The 12177-nt window shown below is 43.0% G+C and overlaps 2 protein-coding genes across 2 annotated transcripts; one reads left to right on the forward strand and one right to left on the reverse strand.

Annotated features, from left to right (window-relative positions):
- Positions 1-2330: 2330 nt before the first annotated feature.
- LOC123427247 (protein root UVB sensitive 2, chloroplastic) lies at positions 2331-6353 on the reverse strand. Its single transcript, XM_045111247.1, has 10 exons — positions 6167-6353; positions 5942-6073; positions 4733-4821; positions 4568-4652; positions 4299-4358; positions 4124-4217; positions 3899-3996; positions 3471-3650; positions 3135-3257; positions 2331-3048 (listed from the first exon to the last, which is right to left on the reverse strand). The coding sequence occupies exons 1-10, from the start codon at positions 6176-6178 to the stop codon at positions 2611-2613; spliced, it is 1311 nt and encodes a 436-aa protein (XP_044967182.1). The 5' UTR covers positions 6179-6353; the 3' UTR covers positions 2331-2610.
- A 170-nt stretch (positions 6354-6523) lies between these two features.
- LOC123427246 (inositol phosphorylceramide glucuronosyltransferase 1-like) lies at positions 6524-11756 on the forward strand. Its single transcript, XM_045111246.1, has 10 exons — positions 6524-6895; positions 7283-7403; positions 7640-7825; positions 8727-8875; positions 9271-9378; positions 9479-9616; positions 9772-9912; positions 10469-10748; positions 10833-10956; positions 11463-11756. The coding sequence occupies exons 1-10, from the start codon at positions 6659-6661 to the stop codon at positions 11605-11607; spliced, it is 1629 nt and encodes a 542-aa protein (XP_044967181.1). The 5' UTR covers positions 6524-6658; the 3' UTR covers positions 11608-11756.
- Positions 11757-12177: the final 421 nt, after the last annotated feature.

Consider the following 12177-nt stretch of genomic DNA (forward strand, 5'->3'; position numbering starts at 1 on the left):
TTCAAATTGGCCTAAGCAGTGTCATGCACAGGCGGCTTTCTGTTGGAGCGACCGGGCTGCCTGTGCGCAATTGCGAGATGCCGACACGCACCTGGGCTAAAGCGCACGCGGGTCCCGTGCTGCAAATCGCTGCTTAAAGTTAGTAGCAAAAGAGCCCGTGCGTTGCAACCGAAGCAAACCATACAACACGTTTTAACCTAATAATCATTACTTGAGATCTTTATTTAAACTTACTGCATAAATAGAATTTAAAAATTGTTAAATAAATAAAATAACATCATATTTAGATTATACGCATCACTATAGATTCAAATTATATTATAAATAGAATTTTAAAGAATTAAATAGGTAAGATACATTAGCATTCGATTCATCACATTTTTTGAATGAAAGTTCATATGTAATAATTTAAAATTGGAGTTACAGTTTAAAAGATATATTTTTTAAAGTATTTGTTAATTATAATTTGATCGTGGATTAATTAACAACATGGATCGGCCTTGTTATGAAAAATGGATTGTACGCTATTGATTAAAATCACAGCATAAATATTATTTAAAAATTAATTAATAAATAAAATGACATTATATTTAGATTGTGCGCATCACTATTGATTAAAATTACATTATAACCAGATTTTTAAAAAATTAAATAGATAAACTAACATTATATTCAGATTCTACATATTTTTCTAATAAAATTTCAAATATAATAATATAAAATTGGAATTATCGTTTAAAAGATATGATTTTTAAAGTATTTTGCACTTATAATTGAACTACAGATTAATTAATTAAAAACTGTAGAGGTGTTTTCGAAAACATATGAAACATGATTGGTTTTTTTACTCAAATATGTACTGCGGGTTTATTTTATGAAAACTGAAGGAGGTTTCTACAAAAAATCCAAAAAAACGATTTGTTCTCTCGCTGTATTATGTACTGCGAGTTGATTTCGGAAAAGCACAGGCGGTTTTCTGTAAAAACGGAAAAAACGATTTGTTTCTCACTTAAATCCGGACTGCGGGTTGATTTCGGAAAACTTCAGAAGGTTTTCTGCAAAACAACCACGACGGACGGAAGAAGCAACGCGTGCTTTATTATTAGGGAGAGATTTTTTAGACAAAAAAATCGCTGCTTAATAAATCTCTTGTGTTTCTTTTGTGTGGACACCACCAGGCTACGGCAGTGGGCTAGCCAGTAGCCACACCGGCCGGCAAGTTGGTTTCATTCGCGAGAGACGGACACCGGCCCCGTACGCGCAGCCGCGGCCACGCATTGACGTCGACGCAGGGAGCGAAACCCCATGGCGTGCAGGCGCAGCGCAGCGCAGCAGGCATCCAAGCTATAGCCAGCCAGCCGTTCATGCAAAGGTTTACGTACTTACGTACCTGCATCACGCCGGAAGGGAATCAATTCACCAGGTAGGCTACTAGCCTACCTGCGGAACTCTGTGCGCGCGCGTCGATAGACTACAGCACGCTGCGATCTGGCTTGCCCTCCCTCGATCCTCGCTCGGCCAGGCCTGGCACCGGCAGCGGCAGGCGCTGCTAATGAATCAGTAGCGCGGCCAAGCTAAGCAAAACCCAAGAGGGCGTGGCCGAGCCCATCCCTCCCGCCTCCACCCGGCCCTCCATCCACATTCCTCCCACACTCTCCGCATGTCGAACCCCAGACCCACTTGCTCTCCACCTCCTCCCGGGTCGCTGGTACCACGGATGCCGCTCTCATTCGTGTACCAAGCTTTCCCACATATGCTACAACCGCTGGATCCGGTGACGCCGGAGATGCGGAGGGAGATGAGACCTCGGAGGTGGAGGAGGGGGCGATGCGGATCTGCGACGGTAAATTTGGATTTAGCATACCGTATACGACGTACAGTCGACGGTAATTTCCGTAGCCATTCGGCAATTCGTACATATTTTTTTTACTGCTATGCGCAGCCCAGCCATCGACCGGTCACACGTGATGAATGACTTGTGTTCGCGAAAAACTCCGAGAGGAAGCACCGTCGGCGTCGGCACGTTGCGCTCGGGAAGACAACGGGTCGACGGCATGATTCGCTCAAACTTGGAATTTACTAACTCGACTCCATGGCTTGCAGCAGGATGGTTAAAATTTGTGGTGACCATGTACTCTGATGGGTAGAGCACGGCAAAACCCATGGAATCCAGATGGCTTCGCCGTGGACTGGACTCGTGGAGGGATCGCGTGATTATGTCATCCGCTACGTCACCATCTTGGCCAAGATGCCGCACTTCCATCGCTTGGAGTCGAGATGCCGCAGCTCCATCCCATCACTTGCACGATATACGCACCAGTCAAGCCACGTAGTCAAACAGATGCAGCCTCCTTTCAAGTGTTGGTTTTCCGTTTCGTGTATGGTTTCAGGAAGCCCTGAAGCCAAATCATCCATTCGTTTCAGTGCACCCATACACTGCACCGAAGGCGCATACAAATAGAATGGCGATCCTACGACTGACGACTGACAGACACACACACAAAAAAAATTGTTTTGCCGCAAACAACGTGACATGAAACAAAATTGATCCGTCCAGCTCCGCAAATCACAGGCGGGACGCGCCGCCTGCGCTTCATCCAGCATGCGCGGTCATTCGGATTTCGCGTATGCGATCCGGCTGTGATTTCCATCCAAGAACTGGCCCGTGTACCAGCCCCTGCTCTTCACTTCCGAAACGAACATGGGGAACACGCTCTCCATCTTCTGATAGGCGTCATTCAGGACGGCGTCGCGCGATCCAGCACCTGATCTCTCCATCTCCGAAGCCAAGGCAGCGACCAGCCACCCCCGAAGCGCATCCTCTCCAGTTGCGCTCTGCTCAAGGACCATGTAAGCCTTGTCGCCTTTTTGGGCGAGTAGAAATTTCTCCTTTGGGAAGGTAGACCTCAGCTGTTCGACATCACGTGGGCTCAAAACCCTGCGAAGCGGTTGCCCAACTTTCACACTGCCTGCTTCTTCTATTAACCGGTTTGGGAACAGAAGATCTTCTCTGTATCTCAGCTCCGCTGGGCTTGAAACCTTTCCACTCTGCAGTGTTAGAAAAAAATACATTAGCATTGTCAACCAAAGAAAAAACAGGAAGTGTTTGAAGTCACAGGTCAAACATAAGAAACCTTAATGAAATCAGCAACCACCATTGCTGTTCTTTGTGGATTAAGTGTGTTTATAGGAGTTGCCCTCATCTCTTGCACGACTCCCCATATATGTACGGCAGAAAGCAACGGGCCTATGATTAGCTGAAACAAATTTGATATACCAATTAGAAGCTTGTACCAAGCAGAAAGTTCCCAATATAATAATAGGTTCCGGGTTCTGATGGTCATTCTCATTCTCAAAGTAATGTCCATTCTAATCTAATCTTGCAATGCATTATTTTATTTTTACTTTGTTTACTTCCCTGATAAAATGAAACAGAGTAACTTAACAGGTGTGTTAGTGCGAATATGTACCTTCCCTTGAGTTGTTGAACATACAGTAGATGATAATCCAATGCCAGCTCCTATCCCCATAACATTGAAAAGTGTCGAGATGGCTTCCCCTTTAGCAAACAAGTCACTAAGGTTACCTTCTTTGGCAAAAGATGAATATATCGGTAGCCTTGTCGCTCTGGCAGCAACCACAGCCATTCCCTACAATGACAAGCAACAAGATATTAGTGTGCTAGCTCAATTTTCAGGCAGACAGATCTGGACAAACATGTTATCCTTTTTATGACGTCCTATAATCTACATAGTCATTGCATATACCATCAGGCGCAAAGGAAACTCTTTTTTATCTTTGAACAAGACCTCGAGTATTAAACATGCCAATGTCCAACAGGAGATTGTATTGCAATACAGGTGCCATTTGAAGTGCAGCATGCAAGTTAGATCTGCACCTTTGCGAAATTTCCCAAGCCCGCCACTTCAAGAAAAAGTTGTGGACACAGTGGTGAAATGAAGTCCAAGGCGGTACCAAAATCATAGAGAACATCAGCTGGCACACCACAGAAAGAGTCATGAATAATGTAGCTTAGAAAGAAAATTTCAGTATAAGAACACAAACAAACAGAAATATCAGAAAATGTGCGACACAATTATTATGGTGATTAGTGATTACCCACCAAATATCCTCCAACTCTTTGGCTCTGAATCCATTCTTGCCCCCATGCCGCTACATATGAGCTTTCCCGCATGCTGCATCCCATCTTTTAGAATCTGAGATACAGAAAATCAGCCAAGATGTTTTGGTCGCACTACATGCTTGAAACTTTGGCATTTCTGTCGGCATATGCTTACCCAACTTACAGCCGTTGCTTGTGCAGGGGTAGGCCGTAGACCTGCAGCAAATAATAAAGACTGAGCCGCAGCCCACATGGGGAGTCAGTTGAAAGGAGAAAGGTACTATGTTTTTCCATCAACGAAAGTAGGTAAAACGTAAAAGTATAAAAGTTCGACTAATTTCAAATATTCTAGAAAAAGTAGCTAAAATTCATGGAGATGACACACGTAATCCAATCAAGAGTCTTATTGCTAAAGAAAATGTAACAACAACCAGATGAACTGACCTGGGTCGATAACACATGCAGCATAGCACTAGAAAAATGCTGGAGTGCTCGGAATTTGGTATATGTTAGGTAACCTTCATTCACACTGCATGATCAATAGCAAAACTCGTCAAAGAATGTGGACCATTAGAGTATCAAGAATGTCAACGTCCAGTAAACTTGTACCTGTATGGATAACCTGATGGAAAAAACTTGTTCAAGAAAGAATCAACCAACTTATCATGTGCCATCCTGTTATCCTGGACAAGTTTAACCTACAGGAAAATAGGAGCCATAACTTATACAATAACAGAGAATTTACACTCAACTATACAATTAACATGAAAGTAACGTTCCAGTACTTTTACTAGAGAATTATGCTTACTCATACTGAGATTTTTAGTTATCTAGGTAAGCAGTATACATTTCGAGGCCAATTGCTGCTTGTGAAAGCTTACATTAGTAAATCTACGAAGTGCAAGAAGAGGATAAAAGTTGTCGCTGGTGCAGAAACTCAAACAACAATTTTCAAGGTTGCTAGTCCATTTGTATTATTAGAACAAAGGGTCATACGAATATACGATGTATAACATGTCCCATCAATTACACAATCACGCGGCAAGGGTATGTCATTGTATTCAAAATGGAAATAGAGATTTTTGGATTGAGATGGATGATTCATGATTGTGCTTGGAGTTACGAGTGTTTAAACTCGACTTCTCATCTCATATGTGATGTGCCAGTTGTATTACAACCTTGTTGAAGATCTGGTGATTCTACCTGAAGAGTTTTTTCTTTTTTTTGAACTTTTCACCGGGGGAGGAGGGGAAAGCCCCTCAACCACCTGAATATATTACGTAAAGGAAATCTACCTGAAGAGTTAAATGAATAGATATCGCTGTTAAGAACAACCGAGATCTTCTCTGCCCTGTCCTCTCACTTGACCCAGGGAGAGGCTGCATCCCACCTTTGGTAGCTCTTTAGGTTTTCCACTAATTAGCGATATTTAATAAAATGGAATAAATTCTTCACGATAGATTCTTTGAAAAGATAACCCTTACCCCTGGGTAAACATAGAAAGCAAATTGAAATAACACTCAGGACAAAGATGAACTAGTGCTACAAATTAGATACTGTGCTATTGTATAAACTGAAGCATCCTAGCAGTGTAGTTATCGTTTATACTACCTTCTTCGAGCGAGTTAGCTCCAAGATTCATTGTTTATCTGGGCACTGCTGAAATTGCAGTAGGTCGATAATAACTGTTTAAAGTTCAGAAGTGACAACAAGGTCGAACAGGCACATTGCTATTCTCACACCAAGTCAATTTTACCATTTGAGATGCCAGATAAAACTAGAAATCACAAGGGGAAAATGTACTCCTAGAAGGCTTACAGATACGCCCCCGCCCCCGCCGGCGTCGAAGCTGCAGAGCCGCGAGACGGACTCTGAAATCTCCACCCAGGACTCCGGCTTCCGGGGCGTCTCCATCCCGGCCGGTTTGTCGCCGCCTCCGCGAATTTTCTCCTGCGGAAGATAAGAGAGGAAATCAACCGGGGGGGAACTGCGGCGCATGGGGAGTAGGGATAAATGATTGCGAGGTAAGGTTGCCGCGCTTACGAGTATGTCCATGGGGGCGCGACGCCGTGAGGACTCGCCTCGTCTTCCTCCTTTGGGCCGGCCGGTTAGACCGAGACGGCGGCCGGCTGCCGGCGGCGAGGCGGCAGCGGGAAGGGATGTGGGTTAGCCGGTCGCTGAGGGCGGGGACTCCAACTCCTCTTCGGTCGCATGCGTCGCCGTGTGAGTTTTTCTTGTTCTTCAGAGGAGGCCGTGAACTGCTTCTGCAGCGAAAGCGGGCCGAATGGGCTGGGAGGCCGAGCCTGATGGCCCAGCTATGGCCCACTAAGGCTCGTTTCCTCGATCCAGCATCGACGACCGCCGTATGAGCCGCCCTGACAAGTCCAAACCGGATGAACTCATTTGACTGACCGAACACATCTCCATCACCATCGCCATGGGAAGATCACAATAGCACCGGACAAGCCAGAGAGCCGATCCCGAGCAGCTCCGCTCCGAAGGCGAGATCCCGCGCGGGCCGAAGGCGAGGCCCCGATGGGATCGTCGCCGTCCGGGCTGCCCCTGCTGGCCGCCCTCGTCGCGGCGGCGCTGCTCGCCGGCGCGGCCGCGGCCGCGGCGACGGAGGAGGCATACGTCACGCTGCTCTACGGCGACGAGTTCGTCCTCGGCGTGCGCGTCCTGGGCAAGTCCATCCGCGACACCGGCACGCGGCGCGACATGGTCGTGCTCGTCTCCGACGGCGTCTCCGAGTACTCGCGGGGGCTCCTCGAGGTTTGCGGAATGATAAACCCACCCCCACCAATTTACCGGTAGCTTAAGTGTGCTTCCGTGAAGTAGTAGCAGCTTTGGCTCAGAGCTGCGTGGGGTTCAAGTTAAAATTTTGTTGAAACTGAGAGGCAGGAGGAGTTTATGGGTGCTCGTTGCGATCTCAGCGCACAAAATGCATCATGGGTTCTGATAGATTCGTGCAGAATGGTTTGGACCTGGATGAAAGTTTTTTCATTATAGACTGTATTAGTTCAGAAGATTCCTCAAGAAATCACCTGAGAAGATGCCACACAACAATGAACATTATTTGTTAATCTTTTTACCTGCAAAGTTGCTTCCATGTATGTTCCAAACGAATCCGTATTGAATCTAACATTAGATACATTCTAGGCTGATGGTTGGATCGTGAATCGTATAACTTTACTGGCTAATCCTAACCAAGTGAGACCAACGAGGTTTTGGGGTGTCTACACAAAGCTAAAGATATTCAACATGACAAGCTACAAAAAAGGTAAGTTTGGGTAATAATTTAAGCAATTTTGCTTCTTTATTTCCGCCATCAAGTCCATCTGTTTCAAAATGATAATTATATTACTAAACTCTACTCTGAACTGAATGAGCAGGGCTACAGCCATCTATTTTGAAACAACAATAATATTTTTTGTTCTTCAAAAGTATTTATTTTTCTGACATCTCTTTCGTCTCATAATTTTGTGTTACTATTCTAAAAGGTTGTTGTTCTCCCAGTTGTTTATCTTGATGCAGATACTGTAGTTGTAAAAAGTATCGAGGATGTTTTCAAGTGTGGGAAGTTCTGTGGGAACTTGAAGCATTCTGAAAGAATGAATTCTGGAGTGATGGTTGTGGAGCCATCTGAAACTGTTTTCAAGGATATGATTAGCCAAGTAGACCGATTGCCTTCCTACACTGGAGGTCAATGCACTTCTTTTCCTATTATATTCAGGCAATTGTTTGGAGAACACAAGCCGATTGGCTGTGAACAGTTTGCTCGCAACTATTAAATTTTGGTGCATGCTAGTCAATATAATAAAAGAATTCTTGTGCAATAAACTTGAAACCCACCGTGTTTACGTAAATGGAAGAGACTAATTATATAAGATTTTTTTTTCATACGGGTTAAGTTTTTAGAGACTTTGCTCTCACACTTTCAAAATGTAAAGTAAACAATTATTCTCTTCAGTGTGTTAATTTTCATAGACTTGACATGTTAGTGCATGTAGACAGAAGTTATTTCATAATAGACAGTTGCACATCCACCACCTTGCAATCACACCTGAAAATTTTCAGCCCTCAGCTCTCTTTGGCCTGTTTTGACCAGCGTTTGTGATGATTTGTTAGTCTTTTGCATGCATTGTCAGGTCCTCTTTTCAAGTTTAGAGTGGCAACACCAGGGCAATCCTCCCATCCTCTGCAAAAAATCCCAACTTGCAGTTCATACACACCATCAATACTTTCAGGTGTTAACAGCTTGTGGCTGCAGAACCTGCTCGTAGAGTAGACACATCTTCTTATGATTCCTCGTCATGCTCAATGTCATGGACACTACTACCTCCCTCAACCCCCTCAATATCAAAACCTGTTCCCTTGCTGGGTATGTTCAAGATAGAGGAGGGCCATACGATAATCGTGGAAAATAATCTATGGAAACTTATTCCAACAGTATATATTTGCAACAGCTCGACACTTCCATGGTTTTGGGAGGATATATATGATGCCGAGTTGGAAGTTATTTTGGTCCTTTGATGATTATATTTAGCATTGTTGTTGATTTTATACGCTGTACTTAATAGGGATGTTGAATTAATCAATGCAGGGGATCAAGGTTTTCTTAATTCGTATTATGCTGATTTTGCTAACTCCCGCGTATATGAGCCAGACTCACCTTTAACACCTGAACCAGAGACACAGCGCCTTTCTACCTTGTATAATGCTGATGTTGGTCTTTACATGCTAGCTAACAAGGTAATATTCTTTATGTGCACTGATAATGCCTAACATGTTGGTATTTATCTGACTAAATTATGACCTTTTTGCAAACTTGATACTGCATGTGCCTCATCTTATGTTCTATGTAAAAAACTTATGCCATTTAACACTGTGTTCCATGTTATTTAAACCTTGTCCCTGCAAAGAAATAGATTCCAGTAAGGTATGCAAGTCCTGTTTTAGTATTTTGAATGTATGGAAGAAGGTCACCGATATCATAAAAGACAATTTTGTTCTTATACCCATTTGTTGTCTCGTGCTCATAAAAGTACAAAACCGAAGCTTTTTTGGGTGCCCTTTAGATGTTAGTTACATGAGTTATATAGAGCATGGTGCTTTGTTTGGGACTCATGATCTAACTTATGGTGTAGTGGATGGTTGATGAGAAGGAACTTAGAGTTATTCACTACACACTAGGTCCCCTTAAACCCTGGGACTGGTGGACAGCTTGGCTTGTAAAACCCGTGGAAATATGGCAGGTAAAATTTCATTTCATTATATATTCTTTACTTGTCTAGTATTCTGTGAAAGTGAATTAGTAGCATGGTGGCAATAAATTTATGTTTTGTGTGATTCCAGGATGTTAGGCAAAAACTTGAAGAATCTCTTCCTGGAACCGGTGGGGGAAGGAACCCTCATGATCAGCTGGTGGTCAAATTTTTATTTATTCTTCCCTTCTGCCTGCTGTTATTTGGTTATTACCAATCATGTTTTCAGGTTAAATCACATTCCATGCTGCCAGTTTTTTTTAACAAATGTTCTTATATGTGTGTGGTGTTTCATCATGTTTTCAGGTTAAATCACATTCCATGCTGCCTGCTGTTATTTGTCTTTTGAATCTTGATCGACTTCTTGTGTGATGTTTTTGACAGAACAATAAGGATTTCCCAATCGTGCAGTCTTTATGTGCATTTGCTAGAAGAGGCCGTCATAAGTACAAATCTGAAGAAGCACTTCCATCTTATTCAGTAGTTGGTGTTTCATCATCTACATTTTCTACTTCAAATCAAACAGTTAGTTACTCCTCTTCAATAGCAAATAACCTCTGAATTTGGGTCATGTGTTAAGTAGGTTTTGTCATTCTAACATGAACCAAGGTACTTTCTGCATTTTGCACTTGTAATACATTCATTTTCTACTTCAAATCAAAGAGTTTGTTACTCCTGTTCAACAGCAAATAACCTCTGAATTTAGATCATGTGTTAAGTAGGTTTTGTCATTCTAACATGAACCAAGGTACTTTCTGCATTTTGCACTTGTAATACATTCTATTGAATTTTGACTCTTGGACCTGTATGTTTCACCCTTAAGAATGAGCATGAAACCTAAAGGGACCATCCTTCATGATGATTTTTAAAGTTGTCCCAGAATATAAGATAATGTTTATATTAGAAATATTGGTAAAGCGCTGATCCTGCACAAAACTGGGCCGGGAAGATGATATATTTTTCTATATGAATTATTGAATTTATCATCCTAGTTATGGTTTGTTACTTAGTTTAATTTTCTTACCGAAATGTGTTGACGATCATGTGATATTGGCCTAATGGTTGTTTAACACTGCCACAGATCTCAAACGGGTCACATTTGAAGCTGCCTTCTTATTTTGGGGCGATTGCTGTGCTAATCTGTTTTATGTCTGCTGGTTTCTCTCTTGCCTTTGCCTTCACGATCATTCCACGACAAATTAGGCCATGGACAGGTCTGCTACTGATGTTTGAGTGGACCTTTGTGGCATTCTTCTTATTGTTTGGTAGCTATCTCCGTTTTGTCTACCGATGGGGAAGTATCAGTGCAACTCATGTAGGATATAGCAATTCTGATTCATCAGAGAATCGCGTGGCTACAGGCATGTTATACTATATAACTTCTTGCAAAGTTTCATCTGTTTGGTCTAGAAATTGTAGGTATCTAACAGCTTGGTCTTTTGCAGGCCATCAGCGCAATATATCCGACTTTGACATGGAGGCGACATTTTACTGGACAGGGATGGCAGTCATAGCTGTAGTTACTGTATTTTCACCAACTATCTTGGGTATAACTGCATTATTTGCAAAGTAAGATACCGACTGACCCCTCTCTTTTCTTTCCCATTTAATATGAAGGAAGAAGGTGGAGAAACTCAGCCGTACTAGTTACCGATCTTGAATGTATAAAAATGGGACCATTCCTGGCATATCTATAGGATTATGGGAGCAGGACTGTTGGAAACTTGGGATTGAGGACCTCACCGAGAGGGGATAGGATGGGTTGCTGTGACTGTGCGTGGGTGTGAACTTCCTAGACCACATAATTATTTGTGGGTAGCATGGACCTTTCCTATTTCGTTCGTAAAGCATGGCTCTCCGAGATTTATAGTGCCATATCCTGATTTCTAGCTTAATCAAACCACAAAATATAAAACCCAGGTAGAATGCATTCAAAGTTGCGGTGATTTAGGATTCTGACATGCTCCTGTAGAAATGTAGATTTGTATATTTCACAAACTGTCTGAAAGCCATCTCGTGTGTATGTTTCTCTTGCCAGTAACTGATCAGCCCCTGTGCATGTTCTTCTCTGTCAGGCTAGGGTTGATGGTTGCTGGTGGTGTCCTGCTGGCATCTTTTATGACGTATGCTTCGGTGCATCTTGCTATCTCAGCTTTCCACAAGGGTCAGAAAGATAGGAATGGGTCGAGAACTAGAAGAATTTGCTTTTGGTGTTTGTAGTAAGCTCTGTACCTACGTTATTGATTTAGTTCATGTTGTTGTACATTTTTACACGAGGAAATTTTGGAGTTTCCTTTGACACAGATATTCCATTTTTGTAACATTGATGCCAAATCAAAGGTACATAGATTTTAACGTTGTGCAGTTGACATCCAGCTTGCAGGCCTGCAGATGTAAATCTTTTGTCTCTAAAACACTTTAAGTCATTTGTTCGTTGTACAATGATCGGTGGTTCTGTATTGGAACTCTGGAAGATGAACTGAATTGGTGTTACAAGTGTACTGGGCTAGTATTAGCCAGAGAATAACGACAGCGGCCAAAATTATGTAAAAAGTCAATTCTACCACATCACCTCGCCACTTTGAATTTGAAATCGGGATCACAGTATTCTGCACTCCTCGCTGCTGTTGAAGCAGCTTCTCCTTGCTCGGCGCCACGGCGCTCATGCTCGCCCAGTACCTCGCCGTGCCTGCTGCTCCTGCATGCCTAGTGCCTCGCCTCGCGCACCAGCAGCAACTCCCAGGTCTAGGTATGGGAGATGGTGCTCCCAGACCTAAACTACACACTCCA

Source organism: Hordeum vulgare, chromosome 2H (genome assembly GCF_904849725.1).
Source record: "Hordeum vulgare subsp. vulgare chromosome 2H, MorexV3_pseudomolecules_assembly, whole genome shotgun sequence".
Classification (NCBI taxonomy): Eukaryota; Viridiplantae; Streptophyta; class Magnoliopsida; order Poales; family Poaceae; genus Hordeum; species Hordeum vulgare.